The 21,831-nt window shown below is 40.3% G+C and overlaps 1 protein-coding gene across 3 annotated transcripts in view; it reads right to left on the reverse strand.

Annotated features, from left to right (window-relative positions):
• LOC137341587 (ATP-binding cassette sub-family D member 2-like) overlaps window positions 1-21,831 on the reverse strand; it is a 77,234-nt gene that overhangs the window by 26,699 nt on the left and 28,704 nt on the right. For all 3 annotated transcript variants that reach the window (XM_068004813.1, XM_068004815.1, XM_068004814.1), the window contains one exon: window positions 20,802-20,896. In XM_068004813.1, coding sequence (XP_067860914.1) covers window positions 20,802-20,896 — 95 coding nt within the window. The remainder of the gene's footprint in view (window positions 1-20,801; window positions 20,897-21,831) is intronic.

The following is a 21,831-nucleotide window of genomic DNA, read 5'->3' on the forward strand; positions in this document are numbered from 1 at the left end:
ACTGACGTGGATACGGACTAAACGTGCCACAAAAGGTTAGGGCTTGTCCATTCCCGTTTATGTACCCCTTTAACAGTGTGGTAAGTCTTAATTACTGTCAAACAACCTCTCTGGCACTGAAAATTATCTTTTACAAGTGTGAAGTGTCATTCCTTCAGCTTTTAATTATTGTTGGAGATTTTAAAAAAATGTAATTAACTTTTGTTTGGAACTTTTTCTTTCTGTCTCTTTTATCTCTCTCTCTTAATCGAATTTTTCTTACCATCTCTTTATTTCACTTTCTGTACCTGATTTGACATTGAATTCACTATTCTAACTTACACTTCCTGGTTCATACTCCGTGCTGCTTATTAACGATTCAATCTGATTGGTTAAGGAGATACACAGTTGCTTGCCCTGTTCACACAGGTCCCAGATGCCCTGTAGGGGGCGCCGCAATGTTTGGCTGACAGCAATTTGCTGTGCAAAAGCCCATAGAAAGTCTATGGGTAAGTGCAAGTCCAACGAATGGCTGGCACCGTTCGTTTGACGCTCACAGCAAATTCCAGCCGATTGGTGCAGAGCCACCCGATGGCCAGTGTGTGGAAACCAATACAGACTCAAATCATCATCATTTAGCATTTCTGATTTGTTTTTTAAGGCTTGTAATGTTACATTACGTTTTACATTGAAAGGCCCCATCCTAGTACCTCCCACAGGTGTAACAGGTATTGCATAGAGTTTGGCAACTTCAGACCGTAGTTGTCTTCCCCATTTGCCAGCCAGATTTTCATTCACATTGCACTTTGCTCCCTTCATCTTTCTCATGCCTTTTCACAACCTGACTGAGATGACCGTTGCTTATCATGCATCGCTTTTCACTTCTTTCTCTCTTTTTTAATCCAGTTCCAAACTATAAAACCTTTTAGGCACTCCTTTTTGAACAATTATCTAGCATATTTGACTGGCAACCTTGAACTGTTGTTCTCTCTTCCATCTCCTATATAGGCTTACCTAGCTTCCCTTTTTAGTTGAATGGCTCTGAATCAATATGTTAACTTAGCTTCTCTCTTTCCAAATTCTGATGGACTTGCTGTATATTTCCAGCATTTTCTGTTTTTGTTTCACACTTTCAGCATTTGCAGTTTTTCTTTTTCTCTCTATTGATAAAATAACAAGAGCTATATAAAAATATCACTTTCATTAAGTACTTCGAATGCACCAAACTACAACTACTGATGCAAAAAGTTGGAGCAACAAAATATTAAGTTCAGATTTTATCTCCATCGAAAGCAATTGGTCAGTCATGTTCAAAATACTGATTTTAATTTGTTGATGGTATTTTCATTTATGACACATTAAGAAAATATAAAGAAGGGCAACTATTATTTTAGATAATGTACCAAATGCAATTGGTTTGTATTGTAAGTAACAGCCAAAAGAAAGGTCACCACTACACATCTTTGTGCAAATCCAGCAGAGGGTGCAAGAAAACTCTCTTGCAACATGTCAATTTCAGCTTCTGTAGGAAAAGCAGAAAGCAACAGTGATTAAAATAAATCGGATGTAGTATGTAAAACAAATTGGCAATACTAGCACGTTTGAATCCACATTCTTTCTTTCTTTGTCCTTTACTAAAAATGCTGCTTAAATTCTTCAAACTGACAAAAGTTTGACTTACCTACATTCTTTATGGTTTCTCTCATTTTATTGATTGAAGTTTATTCTCTGCATATGTCAGTATATGTCCATCATCCAATGGGAGAAAAAAAAATCAGAGACAGTGCCCTTTTAAGAGCTTTGATTGCAGTAGCATTGTTTGAGGCACAGTGCCAGACCAATCCTCAGTTCAATTCGACACAAGCATCCTGCAGAGTGGGCCACGCTTATACAGTGAAGAATAATCCTTTATAAAAACACCCAAATCGGAAAAATGGAGAAAATGAGAGCGAGAGAAAAAGACAGTGGAGGACAGGAATTATGTATGTGGAGGATAAACTTAATTGAAATAATGAGGAAGATCATTCCAAAAACAACTAATCTTCATTTTTTTTCATCCTCTTTAAAAATTAGATTGCCACTGTACAGCCACAAGATGGAGTCCAATTATTCTTGATTTAATTTTAAGTTTGTTTGAAAGAACATAACATCTTTGTAAGATTAATGTGAACAACATTTGGTGAAGGCTGTGAGGGGAGGGGGGGGGAGGTTAATCCACATGGCTGCCTTACAAATAGAATTCTACTGCATTTTGTTTCATGTTGGTCCACGAGGTCATCATGGCTTGGAGGGAAAACTGGCTTTTCTATTACCTGGCAGTTCTGAAACTGCTAAATGATAACACAATGACACACATTCTACAACTTGTTTTAAAGGAACACATGGGATTACTTTAGGTTTTATCAGCGAACTGGAGTAATGGTAGCCTGCGATTATACCTGTCTCTCATCTAACTGATACTATATGTAAGGGCTCTTGAAATCCTGTGCAGTTAAATTTGCATCTGACTTCTGAATGATGCCATGGCAACTAACAGTTCAGCATTGTAATCTTCTGGCATTTATAATTCCTGACACAATTTAACAAAAAGTTTGGACCAGGTGTAAAAATTGCCAATTCAAAAAAACAATAAAAAATGAACCGTACTTTGCAGTCAAGTGCTGCATCAAAATCTGTCAAGCCATTTGTTCTGAAAAATGGCCACTGAATCCACTTCTGGAAAACCCAATTTATTGAAGATGAAATCTAGAACATAAATATTAAGTTTAGTGTGGGGGTATAACATTACCCCATGCACAGGAAATCTTCTACCACATTCCGTCCCTTCTGTTGCGTCGAAAAGGTAATCTGGTATCAGCGATACAAATGTCGGTATGTTTCTGCAAGCCCCTTACTGATTTGTTGATCCATATGATGATATGTTGCCTGTCCAAACACACACTGCCTAACTGTTTCTCAAGGAATTCGAGCACTAGCCACACCAGTGAGTCCTTCAATCAGTTTATATACCAACCGTCTTGTGAGTAGTTCCACAGATAATGGGTCCAGGATCACTGGAGATCGGCTGGACCTTATTCTGTGAGAGTGAAAGATTACAGTGCAATTTAATCTGAATCTATCAACAACTGTCTCTGAAGATCAGAAAGCAAAAGCAACTGTAGATTATTGATCAACCTCAATGCTCTGCAACAGCAGAAAATGCTTTGTGGAGACCACTGACCAATATAATTCAGTTGTAACACTATGGTGCAGAGTCCACAATCAGGACAAATGTCACCCGTCAGCAGCTGCAGGATCCACATGCAGAATACTGGTGGAATCCTGCATTCTACTGTATAGATGAAAAATTAAAATGGTCTTAAAATGATTTAGTTGGAGATACTATGCCATGAGAGGTCTGAATCCAAGCACCTGCGAAGGAGAGGCTTTGCAAAAAGATTTAGCTGGAATTTTTCTCAATTGATGATGACTCCTAGCATCTGTCACAAACTCAAAACTTGCTAAATTGAGAGAGGAACGCAAACAAACGAATTCTCTAGGTAATGAGAGATATGCAGACAAGGTCCAGAGTCAAAGTAAGACTGCCACTATCCACAAGTATATTCTCAGTGCTCTGATAACTTATCCCCATACAGTACTGCAGTGAGAAGAGAATAAGCCTAAGTCAAAAGTATGTGTCTCAAGATTCTCAGCCACAAGCTAATCTCTTGGCTGCACCACTTAGATAATTTATGACAGTGTTGTGATGGTTTACACCTTTTGAATAGACATGGTCTAGACCTCAAGATCTCGGACAAGTCCATAAATTTTTGTACTTCTGTGGGCAAAAAATCACTAGGAGAGCCCTTTGTTTACCGGCTGGGTGAACGGTTAAGAATGCATCGGAGCAGCTATATCTGAAGTAAAAATTTTCTTAATAAATATATTCTTTGATTGATCTCTTTAAAAAGAGGAACATTCCTCATGAAATATGTTCAACATAAGGTCCCACACTTCAATGAAGAGTCAAATACTCTTTCCTATTGGTAGATTGACAAATGAGGGAGCAGGCGGTAAGTGACTATGACTTCTGGGACGGACTCTTCCTTGTTTAGCTCACTTGAATTCCTAAATGTAGGAACATTTTTGGCTCCAAAAATGAGTATTGACTTGTTTTAATAATGGTGGCAAGCCACTTTAAAAGCTGCCTGCCTGCTAGCCATAACTAGGATTGTTTAAAAGTGTTGCTATTGGTACTTCAACTGGTTCCCCGAACAGTTCTTTCCCTTTGTAAGGGAAGTCTGACAGCTTTACCTTAATGTCAAACTGTAAACCAAGAATTTGTAACTGTGCATGTGAGGCAGAATTTGCAATCTAAAAATCACAAGCAAAATTACCTTGCCTTAAAGTGAGAGGCTGCATTTTGATTTCACAGGCTACTTAGTTCATGATTTCTGTCAACTACTGTGTGGAAGGTGCAAAACAGAGGCTATGTAGAATTACTGGAACACTGTTCCATGACTCCTAGTGGTAGGCTCAGCAGCAGTGGAGTCCTGAGAGTAGATCTTCCACTCACTTGGTCAGCTCCACACAGTATGTGACCTGATTCCTTTAATCAAGAAAATCCAACCAAAATCTTAGCCTCAAGCTAGTTGGACTTCTTATGTTGGAAGCTCAGACAGCCCACGACTTTAATTCCGGTATTGTGCAGAAATGTTTAAAGATTAATTGTCTCATCACCTAAATCACCTTAATTAGTAGTAAAGCACAAGAATTTATATTAAAAAAAACTTTTGATTTTGGTGAGTATTTTATTTTTGAGCTATTTTGTTTCCTCCAGTATTTCATCTGAAGAGTATCCCAGTGCCTGACACCTTCTCAGAAATCAGACAGGAGATCTGCTAGAAACATCTCTGCTACTACTTGATTTAGCCCATCAAGTCTGTTTCTTCCATAGTCCATGCATCCTCTTCTCAATCATCCTCCCTTATCTCCAAAAATTCTACACTCTCTTCTTAATCTCCTCCCTGGATGCCTGGGTTCCACTTGGTACCTCCCCATAGTGTTGAGATCAGGAAATCACTGTGAAATTGACTGGACACAGATGTGCACCCGACCACTTTATGAAGCAGGCTGTGGGAGTAATATGTCACCTGTGGTTGACCTTTATTTGTTGTATTCAGTTCCATTCGCAATCCCTCAGATAATGAAGCAGTGACAGCCCGCATGCAGCAAGACCTGGACAACATCCAGGTTTGGGCTCATAAGTGGCAAGTAACATTCGTGCCAGACAAGTGCCAGGCAATGACCATCTCCAACAAGAGAGGGTCTAACCACCTCCCCTTGACATTCAACGGTATTACCATGGTCAAATCCCCCACCATCAACATCCTGGGGGTCACCATTGACCAGCCATATAAATACTGTGGCTACAAGAGCAGGTCAGAGGCTGGGTATTCTGCGGCGAGTGACTCACCTCCTGACTCCCCAAAGCCTTTCCACCATCTACAAGGCACAAGTCAGGAGTGTGATGGAATACTCTCCACTTGCCTGGATGAGTGCTGCTCCAACAACACTCAAGAAGCTCGACACCATCCAGGACAAAGCAGCCGGCTTGATTGGCACCCTATCCACCACCCTAAATATTCACTCCCTTCACCACCGGCGCACTGTGGCTGTAGTATGTACCATCCACAGGATGCACTGCAGCAACTCGCCAAGGCTTCTTCGACAGCACCTCCCAAACCCCCGACCACTACCACCTAGAAGGACAAGAGCAGCAGGCACATGGGAACAACACCACCTGCACGTTCCCCTCCAAGTCACACACCATCCCGACTTGGAAATATATCGCCGTTCCTTCATCGTCGCTGGGTCAAGATCCTGGAATTTCCTACCTAACAGCAGTGTGGGAGAACCTTCACCACACGGACTACAGCGGTTCAAGAAAGCGGTTCACCACCACCTTCTCAAGGGCAATTAGGGATGGGCAATAAATGCCAGCCTCGCCAGCGAAGCCCACATCCCATGAATGAATAAAAAAAAAAATCTTTGAAAGCGTATATTCTACTCCCTCAGTACCTATGCTTCATTAAGAAAAGTGAGTTCAGACATACTATGAAGAAATTACTTGGTAAATGACACTTAGCAGGTGGTTTCTTTAACTTACAGCCATGGTCCTTGGTCCTGCATGAAGAATTTCTTCACTATCACTGTAATCGATTGCATTCAGGATTTTTAACACCTGGATCATGATTGTCCCACCAATGTTCTTTACCTATTGAGAATAAGTTGAATTCTGCATGCTTTCTCTGCAGGTTAATGATACAAGACATGCATGTATCCCTTTATGATCGGTCAAATAGCCTTTTCTCACTTTTTAAAATTAATCCACAAAAATCTACTGTAATTCCCAAATCACAACTAGTGCCTCATAATTACCCTCAATTAATGATTATCTTACTAATTAATTATACAATATATAGCTTCTGGATTCTATGAGCTTACAATTTATCTAAAAGTCTGCTCTCTCAAATGCTTTCCAATAGTCAAGATATATAATGTCAGCCTATGACCTTCAGTTACAAACAGGACAACATCCTTAAAATGTCAAATGTATTTATAATTATTCACAACCCTTCAGAAACCTAAGCTTATTTGAACTTATGGGGGATAATTTTAACCTCCAAGGAAGGGTGGGAGAGGGGGTTAAATTCTTAAAAATGTGTAACCCAACCCCATCCCGCTGTGAAGGGGCCTACTTCCAGTTTAACTGGGGTGGGTTTGGGGGAGGTAGGTCAGTAATTTTAACTATTTTATTATCCCAATGATTCATTTGGTTACTCCCTAAATTGTGCTTTTATTTGGTATGATTTAACCAGGGTTAAACAATCAAGTTATTTATCTTCCTATGACAGAAAACTAGAGGAAAATATTTGATTTTCTTCATAATTAATCAGCTAACAAAATTCCAAAAGCACTTTTAAATGAGAGATTTCTGAGAGGCGATTTAATTAGCGAATGGTTGCTAACAGAGAATGAAAACAATGTCCTATTTTTCGTTAAAAGATGAATTGCGCCCCCATATTGTATTCAGCTGTGGCAGGATCTGACGAATAATGGCCACAGGAACAATTTCTACACAATTACTTGGTTTTGGGGTCCTAATATCATGCTCTCATAGAGGTTTATGTGTAGTATTAAATACAGGGGACAAGTTCTATAAGTGTTAATGATAACTTACTGTAAAAGCCTCACATTACACTATAGTGTACAACTGCTACAGCATACAGTGGAATCTGAGGTTGTAATGTGGTCCCTTGAAGTACTCTTATCTTGAAGTAGCCATTTTAGACAGCAGAAAAGTATCACGGATCTGGTCTCTTTAAAAAAAATAATCATAAAGGTAAATGCAGATGAGGGAGGTCATTCAGCCCGTCCAGCTTCCACTGAAACATATTATCATCTTCATCACAACATCTAACTCCTTCTTCATCAATTCCAGAATCTTTGCCTCTGCAGTGCTACCCAGAAAACTATTTTAGGTATTCATCACTCTTTGCATAAATACATGCTTCTTGATATCAGTCCTGAACTTGCCTTTAACCACTTTGTGCCAATGTCCCTTTGTCTTGCAATCCTGAATTTACCTTTTCTATCTTGTATATCTCTAATTCAACTCCGTTCAAGGCTGAGCCATCTTAGGTTTGTCTTATAACTCAGTCAGCCTTGCAGCCCTGCCCCATCTCCAGGACATGGATGTTACTTGTGTCTCCGTGACCAGAACTGATAGACCAAAAACTGAATTGGATAAATGCTTGAAGGGAAAAAAATTGCAGGGCTATGAGGGAGCAGGGGGGTGGGACTAATTGGATAGCTCTTTCAAAAAGCCGGCACAGGCACAATGGGCCGAATGGCCTCCTTCTATGTTGTGTCATTCTATGAATATGTTAATGAGGCTGCGTGCCTCAGATTTTAGCAGCCATTTGGATTTAACAGCTGCAGGCCGGGCTTCCCATGGCTCGGGAAACCGGCAGCTGAAGGGAGGCGAAAACGGCAGAAGTGCTGCCCCCTGGCCCCCCAAGCTAACCTGCTGCGATCTACCCCCCTACCCGTGATCTCCAGACCACCTTCCAGCGAATGGCCGACCCTCCCTCGATACGATGCCAAGCTCCTCCCCAACCCCATGATCTCTCTCTCCTTCCTCTCCAGCTGCAGCCTTCTATCGCAGGCCTTCCCGCCCGGCAGCCAACCTCTCAATCTGGCTGGCTCCCTCTCTGCAAATATCAGGGCCGTTGTCTTTGATCTGATTAGATTCTCTTAAATTGTTTGCATTGTAATAGGCTACAGTATTTTCTCAGTCTAGCATCAAGGTAACAGGGCCGCCATTTCAAGATTATGCTTCTGACCATTTGTTACTTCTATATCGATGTTTTATTTTATTCATTCTCAGGACGTGGGCATCACTGACAAGGCCAGCATTTATTGCCCACCCCAGTTGCCCATAATAGTTTGATACAACTGAGTGGCTTGCTCGGTCACTTCAGAGGGCAGTTAAGAGAGACTGGAGTTACATATAGGCCAGACCAGGTTTCCTTTCCTAAAGGAAATTAGTGAACCAGTTGGATTTTTACAACAATCCGATAGATTCATGTTCACTTTTGACAGACAGATGTAGTAGTATTGCACATGGTACACTGGAAAATATTGTCACTCTCATCTATCTCTGTTGTCTTCACGTAGCCATTTCTCTCCCTGTCTTCCTTCTCTTTCCTTTCAGCAGGAGGTATGGCGGGTGTGGGGTGGGAAAGAGCCACCAATAGCTAAAGGCAGCATTTGTGAAGGGTTTTGAGAAAAATGTGGCCCATAGTGTTATAAACTGGATATCCCGGTGGTGAAGGACAGAATATTATTGCCTGGTCTACAGTTGTTTCCAAGCCTTTATTCAGAGCTCCACAATACACAACCAACCCCACAACCTAGATCAGCTTCAAAATTCAGCTGTTTTTGCTTGAAAATTGAATGAGCATTAAATAAAGAATGACGCAGTCAATCTCTCTGTAAACCTCAGTTTAATAAGATTTTTAAAGTTTAATGAACACAAAAAAAAGCTACAACAGGAGTGTTATCATAACACTTCAATTTCTCTTTATCTATCACACACGCACACTTTTTCCTCTCGAAATTACTTGAAGAGCTACTGGACAGAAAGTTGGACGCTAGAGAAAAAATATTCCATCAGTAGAACTGACTGAATGGTACAATGCATCCTGGGAAATTAGGTACACAGCTTATGCTCAGACTGCACAATCCACACTTAGCTCTGGGCAAAAATATAGCGGTTCTTCAGGCATAAAAAAAGTGTGCGGCACACCAACTTAGCCGGGGGGGGGACGACAGCCTGTGCCCAATCTGGACAGGCATTGGTCCCACTGCTACATTTGCAGTGACGTTAGGCCCCTCAACATGGTTGAGGGGCCTAATGGCTGTTGAAGAATCCCTCTACAAAATTAGTCACCGATGAGCATGGCACATATCGGGCCTGCCTCCCTCAAGATTCTTCAGCGGCACCTGCGGCCACAAACTAAAGGTACATTTCGAAACGTTTTTTTTTTACAAACACCTTTCTGTGGAGCCAGGAGGAGCAGTGTGCTCCCAACTCCACAATTCTTGTGATCTTCCCCCCCCCACGGCTGTTGCCCAATCCAAATGCTCTCCTGGAACTTAACTGTGGGCTTCTGCCAGCGGCCTGAAATTCATCTTTCCCGTGGGGTGAGCTGCATGTGGAGGCTTGGCAGACGCCAGCAGTTCAACCCGAAGATGGACATGAAGCCCGAGGCCTAATTTCAGGTTGGCCTCAGCCCTCTCTATTTGGGCGTACGCTGCGGTAATTTCTACCCCATAGAGTCCAAACCCAGGCTTTGGGTGATGTTGAGGGCTTTAAGTAAAAACTTTAAGGGACAAATTAAAAGACAATTCAATAAATAGCTTTCATGTTACTGGAAATAGTTTTTTTTAAAAAAAACTTTGTTTAAACCCTTAATTTTGAGAATATCACATTCACAATTCCAGCAATACATTTTTGAATGCCTCACATAAAAACACTGAAGTCCTTCTTCCACCATCTTTCCTCTTCACTGTGGGAAGAGCACACAGTTCCAAAACAACACATGATTTAACAAAAGCACAAAAATGTTCACAAGGCAACAGTGGGAGTGCAAGAGTGACATGCAGCGAGAGACAAAATATGAAGGGGGAAAGAGAGGACGTACGTTTGAGGGAGAGGGGATGTATGAGTGAATATGCATGAGGAAGCAATTGAGAATATGACAGAGTACATGAGGGAGAAGAGAGTTAACAAACATGCATGTAAAGGAGAGCAAGAGTAAATGAAAGACAGTGCACACAAAAGACAAGAGCATGAGAGAGAGAGAGAGCGCATGATAGAGTGGAAACATGCAACAGCGTGCGAGATAGTGCACGAGGGGGATAGAGGATGCGAAGGGGAGAAAGTGCACTGAAGAGAGTATGCAAGAGGAAGAAAGAGCATGGGTGGGGGGAGGGACAGAAAGAGAATGAGAAAGTTCAGAATTGGAGTGCGAGACAAATAGAGGCAGACAGATATATGAAAAAAATTTTACAAATATGTTTGTTCATGAGCAATGCCATTGGAGATTAACTTTAAATTAGGCAGAGTGATTTGCAGGACAATTGCAAGGAAAACAGTTAAAATTTAAGGCACTTGCAGCAGATATGGAGAAACAGGAAGACATATTTTAAAATGCTCATGTTCTGCCTCGCTCAGCCTACCCAATAGTGAAGGAAATTTCCCGCTGGTTATTAAGCCATCAAATGCTCAGCTCACCTGCACTCTTCAAAATTAGTGTTTAGATTAAATTGCTGGTCAGTAAAGCATGTGTCAACTGTGTGAGCAGCTGTTAGAGTAACTGGTTGGAAAATGCCTTCATTCTCAGATGGGTGAAGAGAGCCAGAAAACTGGCTTTTATTTTTAAAAACATTGCTGATTAAAATTAAAGCACTCAGGAGTGAAGAAGGAAACAAGGAAAAGTTATGCTTTAAGGTAAAAATCATGAGATGTACTGGGGAGATACTGGACTGCAACAAATCATTGTACCTAACTTTAAGAAAGTATTTTGCAATTCATGGTATAACGTTATTATAAAATAGCACAATCTCTGATTTACAATTAGCAACGTCACAGGAGATCTACTAGCATATATAGGGAAGTCTTACTGGAATATATAGAAGCCTAGTGTCTAACAAGCCTCCATCACACACGAAAGATCACGTTTCATTACAGATTCAAAACAATGTTTAAGTAAAAAGGCAGAGAAACTCAGACCTGGAACCTGTAATTTACAAGCAATTATACCTACCCTCTCGTTGATGTCAACAGTTCATAAGTAGCTACAACTACCTGGATTTGCCTACTTAGAACACAGACCAGGTTAGCTGTTCAGTATCATAATCGTGCTCCAGACCCAAGATATCCTGTGAGCAATTCCACAGGAAATTTGCTAGTATATAAAACCCGAATCTAGTGCATTTTTATCACCTCAAAGTACTGCTTCTTCATCACACATGCAAAGTATGCAACACTTACACCGGAATAGCTCAAATGTCAGTGATAAAACCTCAACAAATCACCATCTTTAATAAAAATTGAAAAGAGAAAGCCAATCATTTGCTGCTGGTTTCTTACGACCTTAATAACCTTGTCTCTTCACAAAAGGAAGGAGCCAGGAATTTATAAGCAACTGTCAATCTAGGAACCGTTCCCTCAATGGCAATTAGTCTTTAAATGACTTCAGGATGTGCCTATTTCGAGTACTTCTCAACAGGCAGAAGTTAAACTGTGGCCTTAAAGAGACAGACCAAGTCAATCTTCCTCTGCTGTAGCAACATAGTCTGCTGTGTGGTTCTGATGCTATCTATAAGCAACATCAAAGATGATCAGCTAGTAATATATTACAGGTATTGCGTGAAGTGTGAGCCACTCTTTGACTGTGTCTGTTCACAAAAGATCTGTCACACTTTTTTGATTGGTTCCTGGAAAATCTGAGCCAATGAGGATAAATGGATATTGGTGCAAGAATATTGGAAATGGGAAAAAATTGACATCTTTTTCTTAAAGCTACTAACCATCATGCTCTGCAGGCTGTGCTGTTTATTTTGCTGAATTGCAAACTGTTAACCTTTGACTTGTAATTGATCCTTGTCACTCTCCTTACTAGACAGAACAGCTATGTGATAAAAGAGGAACAATAACCCAAAGATAGCAGCAAGACCAGGGCCGTGATGAGATATTTAGACCGTGCTACCTGGAAAAGGATCTTGTGGTTAAATGAATAACGTTAGAGCAACTGGATCATCTTGAATTCTTTGAAAAACAATTTTGCAAAAGGGTATTGTGGTTAAATGAGTAATGGCAAAACATGCTGATCATCTGGTATTCTTTCAAAAAACAACTCCATTAAGCTACAAGGGTCTTAGGAGTGTTGTTCCATATATGGTGTGAGTTTCCTGACAGGGAGGACATAAAAACCCAACATCTTTTGAGCTCGGGGCAGAGGAGTCAGCGAAGACCAACAGCTGTCGAAAGAACACTTAGCTGTCTGAAGACAACACCGCAGTCAGACGGACACCTGACTATCAGAAGACTACCTCACTGTGGGAAAACTCGAAACAACCACGTCGCCAACTTAATTACAACCTCTGCCCAGAGATCAAATGGGGTAATATTGTGTTGATCTTTGTTGTCTAAATATTTGATACCTTTACATGTTTGATTTGACTATTAATAAATGAAACATTGATTACTAATCGGTGTCACCTCCAAATCTGTTACAAATGGCGAGTCAGGCAGGAGGAGATGAATAATCAATGTTTCGTGCTGACATAAAATCAAACATCTGGAGGAAAAGATGTTTAAGTATTGACAGACTTAATCTGACCATAAAATACACAAATTGTTCAAGTTCCGTTAGTGAGGTTTTGTTTAGTATAAGTGATCATGGCAAGTGTCCATGAAATGTTAGAAAAGAAACTGAAAAAGAAACCGAAGGGGTCCGAGGAACCTTTAGAATTAATCTCCAAAATAGCAGAGAAGGATGAGGCTTATGAGACGGCCATAGAATGGGTCGAGGAGCAAGTTCGAAATAAAAAGACGAAGAAGAGAGTTGGTAAAAGGACCCTTATGTGGGCGGCCAACTTGTGTGCACTTAATAGTGAGGAACATGTTAAACAATTAAAAGAGGGAAATAAGGATCAGTTAGAGGAAACCAAGAGACAGTCAGATGAAAAAGACAGGGAAATTAAGAGACAGTCAGATGAAATAGTGAGGTTGAAAGAACGTCTGACTGATATTTTGACTATGCTGGAGAGTTCCCAGTTGGTGGCTAAGATTGCGACATCACAGGGACTACAGAGTCAGAAAATATTACAAGAGATAGACTTAGAAAAAAAAAAAGACCAGAGTTGGAACTCGCCGATTGATAAGGGGCTTTAAGGGACATCATGTGCCGACCCATAAATTCAGTAGGCCACACATGGTGTAAGTTAATGATTCAGGAGTTACGGGGCAGATTGGGCCGACAAGGGGCTGTGGTGGCTGTTATAATGCGAGGAGTTAGTGGAGGAACAGAAGGGACAAATTGGGACCCAGACAGGGAAGGTGAGGTAGATAGGGATGGTCCGACAGGAACATTGGGAATGAGGATTGCCAAGGTTGGAACTATAACGATCCTGACTACGAAGGGCCAACCGCACAGTAAACGTCATTACCACTACCACCAGGGGTAATAGGCAGGGTAACGTGACCTGTACAAAATCAATTTCCCCTCCCGAGGCAGAAACTCTGTCTCGAGAGCTAGGACCCATTAAGGAGGGGGATGACCCGTCGAATTAGCTCTTTTAATATGGTCCACCAGGAATTGTCTGAAATAGATCAAAAAAAGGGTAATATGGATTGCCTGCCAACAAACAATTAACCCCAGTATCCATATCTCCACCACTCCGTTGCAGGAGGTTAAACTCGATATCGTGCGCGTATTGGGTATGGATCAAATTAATTTAATTAGTCAATGCAGACAAACCACTCAGGGACCATAGGAACACCCACGAGCCTTTGGAAATAGGTTATGGGACCTGTTTGAGCTGACTCAACCCAGAGGGATAGGGACTCCAACCAGAGACTCCAAGGTTTTTAAACAGGTATTCTTGTCTCAGTTGCAACCACTGGTGAAAACCTCCCTTGGTTTAAGTGTCAATAAAATGACCCAGTGGGTGAATCACTTGGAGGCGGCAATTCAGGCCTGGGGAACCCTACGCCCAAAGCGCCACAGAAAAAAAATTATATTGGCCATAGAGAGACCAACAGGTTGGGGTGATAATGGATGAATATAGTCAACGACAGACATAATGACAGGTGTTTCAGATGTCAGAAAATGGGTCACTACGCCGTGGACTGCTGGAGTAATGTAGTGCCCCCTTGGCAGAGAAACGCCGAGGGAAATCGGACCATGACTCTCCAAAAACCAGGAGGAACAAAAATTAGATAAATTAATAACCCCCCTGATTACCCAACAACAGAAACAGACAACGGTGCAAGAGCAGTTGAGTGTTGAGAGAAAGTATATATACAATGACCCAAGCGGGTGGTGATGGAGACGAGGTAGACGTGGAAGGGTTGGCAGAGGCGGCTGCAAGCTATTGCTCCCCAGACAGCACAATGACACAAGGAGCCAATGAGGAGAATAAAGTAGATTGTGAAGGCTTAGATGATGACTGCAAAATGGAAGTCGTTGAAGTCAAAGGATCATTTAAACAAACCCAAAACGTGTTACAGACTAAAAAACCAGAAGGGAGAGAGGCAGTCGTACAGGTTCTAGAAAATGAACTGAGAAAGAGACTGGAACTCTCTGCTGGTTGCAAAGGACCCCCTTCCAGCAACAGAAGAGAAGGAGAAAACTTTTAACAAGAGAGCCAATACAAGCCTGATAATGGTCTTTCCCACGAGATTTTAAATCATAACAAAATTGAGTTAAGTAGGAGACATCAGAGATTGAAAATGAAGATGAGAGATAAAGGATAGATGATTTAAAACAGGGGGAAAAAGGTGAAAAGGGACAATTTCATCTCTCCAACTGTTACAAGCTACTGGATTTTTCTTTAGTTTTCAGTGTACTATCTCTAAGTATGTTGCCGTCTGCAGCATGCAGGCTGCAGCTGGATCCAATTCTACTTTTTTCACAAAATTGAAGCAGCATTCACCTTTTATCGTCCTGGTCGTTTAATATAAGCATTTCAAATCGCTGTATTTTCTAAGCATAATACCACTGTTAAATGTACAAGTGAAGAGAGTTTGGTGAATTATTATACAGTTACAGGACTATGTCCTATTTTATGTCTGAGATTTGAGATCTAAATCGATTGTTTTTCAAATTTAGTTGAAATCTGTGGGTACGGAGCTGCTGTGACGAAGTTGGCTCTGCCTTTTTCAGTCAGTACTGCAAAGAAGTTTTAAAATCATGTTGCCTTACAAAGAGTTAGTTTCACATTTGGGACGACTTTGACTCTGTGGGTCTACAGCCGTCCAAAGGGGGAAGTTAGTCGGTAACAAAGTGCAAAGTACAGAGCGTCCAAGATGACACAGTTGAGCCATCTGGTCAAGATTGTGTCGGGTGTTCTACCCCAAGTCTCCAAAGAAACTGGAGGCGGAAGAAATCATTTTTGTGTGTTGTATCCACAGATGAAGTGAAGTGGACAATGTGATATTAATTACATTTATTATAGGGGAGTATAATATGATAGGGACTTATAAACTGTAAAATGTGCCATAAGTGAATGATGTCCAATTTACGGTACTGCAATAAATGCCCACAAGAAATGTGCAGATAAAATAGGAACGAAGGGTAAAGATTGATAGATAACATAACGGGGGTAGAAACTAGACCAGAGGAGGGTATCTTCAGGACATGACAATTACAGTTAGATGCTGTGGGTCAGAGAGGTGTCATAACGGGGTATTCGGAACAGGAATGTCAATTTGGATTCTGGTAGATGTTGAAACTATAAAGAAGCATGCGCGTCATTATGAACATGCGCGGGCCAAACTGGTCGATGCACCAATCATAAACGCAATCAATGAGCTAGCATAGGAAGAATATACAGTCTATAACATGCACAATATTGCCAAGTTTTTCACTCAGACACATGATAAAATAAATTAAAGGGAAACGAGAGAGCAAAGGGAATAGGACAGGCAACCATTTGTGCTTTCGTTTATTGATCGAACATTGAGGTTTTTGATGTGAGGTGAAGAACTGGATATGTTAAGGGACTACGATCATCCATTGGTATTCTAAAGGAAATAGTGAAACAAATGTGAGGGTTGAAGTTCCACCTGTATTAACAATCAGCAATCTGGGATACGTTCCTATTCACCCAATGGGCCAAGTTAGGGATAAGAATAAACATCTATTTTTACCATATTCTTACCTACCGTGGATGTTAAAACTCAAGTATTTACCAAATTGGCAGAACCACATTCTGTGGGATATTTAGAAGGAGAAATGTACAAGCAAAGGGTAAACTCACCAAAGTTAACAGTGTATGACAGGAAAACTGCATTATAGAAGGTGCCCAATTTGGATTATTGTGTCAAGCAGAGGAACCGATACGTAGGCCGATGTGGATGTTTCCCTGCATGCATGCCTGAGTGCAGACGTTTTAGACGTGATCTAAAATTGAGACTAAAACTTCAAAATGGGAGGCACAGGAAAAGATGCGTGAACAAACTTGTGGTGAGGCAAACACAAGAAGCTTGTTATAATTTGCAGTTAGAGATTATTCCTGCACTATTAAATTTTTCCTTCTGTATATTTTGTCTTCTGATTTATGTAATTGAATGTGTGTAGATTTTTGACACGCTAAGAGAAATGGTACATAGTTTTACTAAGTGCAATTGGGAAGAGTTTTAGGTGAACTCACAGAGACAATGGAATCTGTTTGAGGGATTACTTAAAGGAATGAATAGGCAGACGGGGGAATGTTATATCAGAACAAAGAGTGTCCCTGGTTTTAATAGAACGACTGGCAGAGAGACAGGTATGGGGATATTGGCAATTATTCAGAATAACAAAGACTATGGAACAACTGATCTTAAAGGCAATTATGTATGGAGGATTTTTACAATGTTAAGATTCAAAAGGGGTTTAAACGCGACAGAAAACAATTGGATCCCAAATTTTATATTGCACAAACAAATGAAAATCTGGAAATCAGATAGGAATATGGATTGGTGTATTATGCCAGGAAGCCTTGCAAGCAGTGACATTGTTTTGCGACTGATTCCTGTGGTTGGGGCAATACTGTTGCCATCTGCTGATGTAAAACCGATGAAAGTATTTAAAGTGGAATCGATGAGCTTGTTGGAGGATGATATACATAAGGAATTGTAAATCATCCGAAGATATCAATAAACGGGAAAAGAAGTGTTCTGGATTGCACCAAACATTTCATGCTGTTCCAGGAAAAGTGGATCCTGAGTTATGTAGGTGTGACGTTTTACAAAGTGCACTGCCAGCTTGTGGTTTCAGTCTGGATGAAGAATCCCCTAATTATATTATTGAATGTGAAAAGGGCCAACATTGTTTATTCAGAGAGAGGAAGGTATTGCGTTACAACCAACAAGAAGCACTATACATAAGGCAACACCATGTGTCTGATTTGGTGGTTAAAATTTTGATTTACACCAACCAGAATTACTAAATTGGGGCTAAGATATTGATGCCTGTTATGGCCACAATGATGTAAAAATGCAAGTAAACATTACCCTCCAAACAGAAAGCTTACGAGTGGTTGTAAATTTTGGCCGCCAAAGCATTAAATGTATTTGAAAGTGCTATCAGGAACATTAGATGGAGGTAGGGAGTGTCCACTATCATAGTCAATGGGATGTGTAATCCCCTCTCATGAGTTCGAACTAGGGTCCCATCGGGTCACCCCAGTAACTATAGTTGATCATGACATCAGACTGAAGGTCTGTGGGGACTTGATGGAGGAAGCATTACAGGCTGTAATTCGATTCGGGCACTCCATTGCGCCTTTATCATTCAGTCTTAAGAGCGTCTTGCATAGGAGTTTTACTTCTCAGAAACATCTGGTCAAAATGCAGCAGGATAACAAGGAAATAGAGAAAGGTGTACAAACCCTTGGGGCTAAATCATGGTGGGAAAATGTCTATAATGCTGGTGAATCCCCATGGGCACGTTTAGCATCAAATGCATTCCTGATCATGCAAGTTCTGGTTACCATTTCGCTAATGGTGTTTGCCTGCTGAGTCTGCAGGTGGGTCTCCAAGTTAAAACAGAATGTGAGTCATTCCAAACCATTCCCCTGTTGGATTAGATTGATTAAATAAGTGAGGGGTCAAAGACTTAGTCTTCTCCCCCTCAAGGTGGGGAATCTAAGAATATTGGAAATGGGAAAAAAAATTGACATTTTTCTTAAAACTACTAACCATCGTGCTCTGCAGGCTGGCTGCTTATTTTGCTGAGTTTATGGTTATTTTGCTGAATTGCAAACTGTTAACCATTGACTAGTAATTGACACTTGTCACCCTCCTTGCTAGACAGAGCAGCTATGTGATAAGAGGAACAATGACCCAAAAAGTGGAACAATAACCCAAAGATAGCAGCAAGACTAGGACCTTGACGAGGTAGTTAGATCGTGCTACTTGGAAAAAGATCTTGTACTTAAATGAGTAACGTTAGAGCAAACGGACCATCTTGAATTCTTTGAAAAACAATCTTGCAAAAGGGTAGCATGGTTAAATGAGTAATGGCAAAACATGCTGACCATCTGGTATTCTTTCAAAAAACAACTGCGTTAAGCTATAAGGGTCTTGAGTGTTGTTCCATATATGGTGAGAGTTTCCTGCCAGGGAGACATAAAAACCCAATGTCTTTTGAGCTCAGGACAGAGGAATCAGCAATGACCACCAGCTGTCGAAAGAACACTTAGCTGCCTGAAGATAATACTGCAGTCAGAAGGACACCTGTCTATTAGAAGACCACCTCACTGTGGGAAAACTCAAACGACCAAGTCGCCAACTTAATTACGACCTCTGCCCAGAGATCAAACGGGGCAATATTGTTTTGATCCTTGTTGTCTAAATACCTGATATCTTTACATGTTTGATTTGACTATTAATAAATGAAACATTGATTACCAATTGGGGTCACCTCTGAATCTGTTATATTGGTGAAGTATTTTTGTTTGGTTCCAGAGAAGAACACTATTCACTCACTACTGTCTCTCATAAGCTTCTATTGTATTCTCTATCTCATTGAGAAAAACACCATAGAATATTTGCTAGCATATGAATTATATTAGCCATGCTAGTCTTTTGTATCTAATGAACATCACAGCATTTCCAGCATAGCAAACATATGGGGTCCGCCGTTTAAGACGGAGATGAGGAGGAATTTATTCACTCAGAGGGCTGTGAATCTTTGGAATTCTCTACCCCAAAGGGCTGTGGATGCTGAGTCGTTGAGTATATTCAAGGCTGAGATGGATAGATTTTTGAACTCTAGGGGAATCAAGAGATTATGGGGATTGGGCAGGAAAGTGGAGTTGAGGTCGAAGATCAGCCATGATCTCAATGAATGGTGGAGCAGGCTCGAGGGGCCAAATGGCCTACTCCAGCTCCTATTTCTTATGTTCTTATATCTCTAGCAACCAGTGTCAAAATAAAGCATTTCCTGGTCAGATATAGCAAGGCCAGATACAGAGTAAAAAACACTCTCTACTCTGCTCCAACTCAATGTACCACTCAGTCTCTCCTCAATTCTGTTTAACCATCAGAATTTGAAACTAACCTCATTTTATTGTACACATTTGACCAGCACCACTTTCAGAATTCCACATTTGTTTTGTATGCTCTTTCATATTGTTTTCTAACCTAATATGTTCTCCCATTATTTTTTTTAATTGCCTAAGCAGGAACTGTCCAGAAATCTAGCAGTTATTTTACTATTCTTTGTTCAAGCCCATGCCACATATTTGTTCTGACATTATCTAAAATGACATTTCCCAGACTCCAAAATTCCCACCATCTAAGTTCAGTCGTCCCCATTTCCTTAAAGATGTTGAGTCAAAAAGCATTCCAGCAATAACTCTTTGAGCTTACTGCTTTTTGAAAGAACATGCCCCAAATTGAACAGTTGAGGATCAATTGAAATAATTCATAGTCGCAGGCTACCACCTAGTTTGATTCGAAAGTAACCCTACCAAAAATTAAAACCTCTTGTTCAGGGGAATGACATCCCACTATTTCTCCACCCACCTTTCAACAGATTTATCAGTAATGAAATACTTAATAAAAATAATCCTGTAAAAATATAAAACAATATTTTCTCTAAAAAGAGGCACTTTTTTTCCTCAGTCATAAAACTTTTGGAAAACAGCTCTTCCATCTTCAGGACCAGACATAGCTTCTGAAAGTTCAGTTGGTGCATCAGACCACTACAGTGAGAGAAAAGCTGCCTATATTTATATTACCAATGTCTTCCCAAGAATCATTTAATTTATGTAATATTTTTCTCACTGATACCAGGATAACCACCAGTGTAGAAACAAACCTGCAACAGTTAATTAACGTCAAAAAGTTTGTAATATGTACAAACATATCAAAAATATAGCTGGTATTGGATGTTTTAAAATGATACACCATGCATTACTGTGATACACAATAATACAGTAACAACTAATCAACATTACACTAAACATCCTTGATTTTAGTATTGTTTAATGCTTACCTTAAAGTTCAGGCTGGAAACAACCACGTCTCCACTTGGGGTAATAATAGGAACATTTTCACATACAATTCCCAGATCAACGTCGATAACTTGTCCTGGCAGGCAAAATAAAATAAAGAACTGTTCAAAACAAATTTTATCAACATAGAAATGTCAGTACAGGAAACCATTTAGGCCATTATGTTTGTGTTTGCTCCCTCACTGGAACTACTTTAATCCCACTTCTCTGCTTCATACCCTATAATACTTTTTCAAGTATTTATCAAATTCCTTTTAAATATGTTTGACTTGACTTCAATACCCATTGTAGTGAAGTATTTCATATCCATATAATCCTTGAAAAAATTCCTGCTAATCACCCTTTTTTCTTCTGGTACTAATCCTGAATTGATGCCCCTTTGTTACTAATTTAACAACCAATGAAATAATCTTTCACTATTTTCTTTCTCAAACTCTTTCATAATTTTGTGAACACTTCTACTCTATTCCCCTTCACCTCCTTTGCTCCAGTGAATACAGCCCTTTTTGTTTTAAAAAGTCTCCCACCATAACTATATTCTTTTATCCCTTGTATCATCCTTGTGAATCTACATTTTACCTTTTCCACGGCTCTGATAAATACATACATAACGTGGTGCCCAAAACTGCATAGTATTACAAATGCCACCTATCCATAATTTCTTGTGTTGAGCTGGGAGATGAGCCATCATACAGCCACAGTAAGCAAATATCATCTTGGTAGTTGTCCGTGACATATATTGTGATGTGGCAGTGGATTGACTGAACGTATGTATACACACACACACACACACACACCTGAACTGCCGTCAGTCTGCGAAAACGAAGACAATTTTTCCCTCAGAACTCTACTGCAACCATTTTATCTACTTAAGTGTATATAACACCATCACCCAACAGGATTCCTTCAGATTTTTGCAAAAGAAAATCTATTGCTGCTCAATACCGTGCTACATGCAATACCATGGCGACAGGTAGCATTTGCATTATATAAGTGCCAGGTAATGAGCAT

The sequence above is a fragment of the Heptranchias perlo genome, chromosome 24 (genome assembly GCF_035084215.1).
Source record: "Heptranchias perlo isolate sHepPer1 chromosome 24, sHepPer1.hap1, whole genome shotgun sequence".
Lineage (NCBI taxonomy): Eukaryota > Metazoa > Chordata > Chondrichthyes > Hexanchiformes > Hexanchidae > Heptranchias > Heptranchias perlo.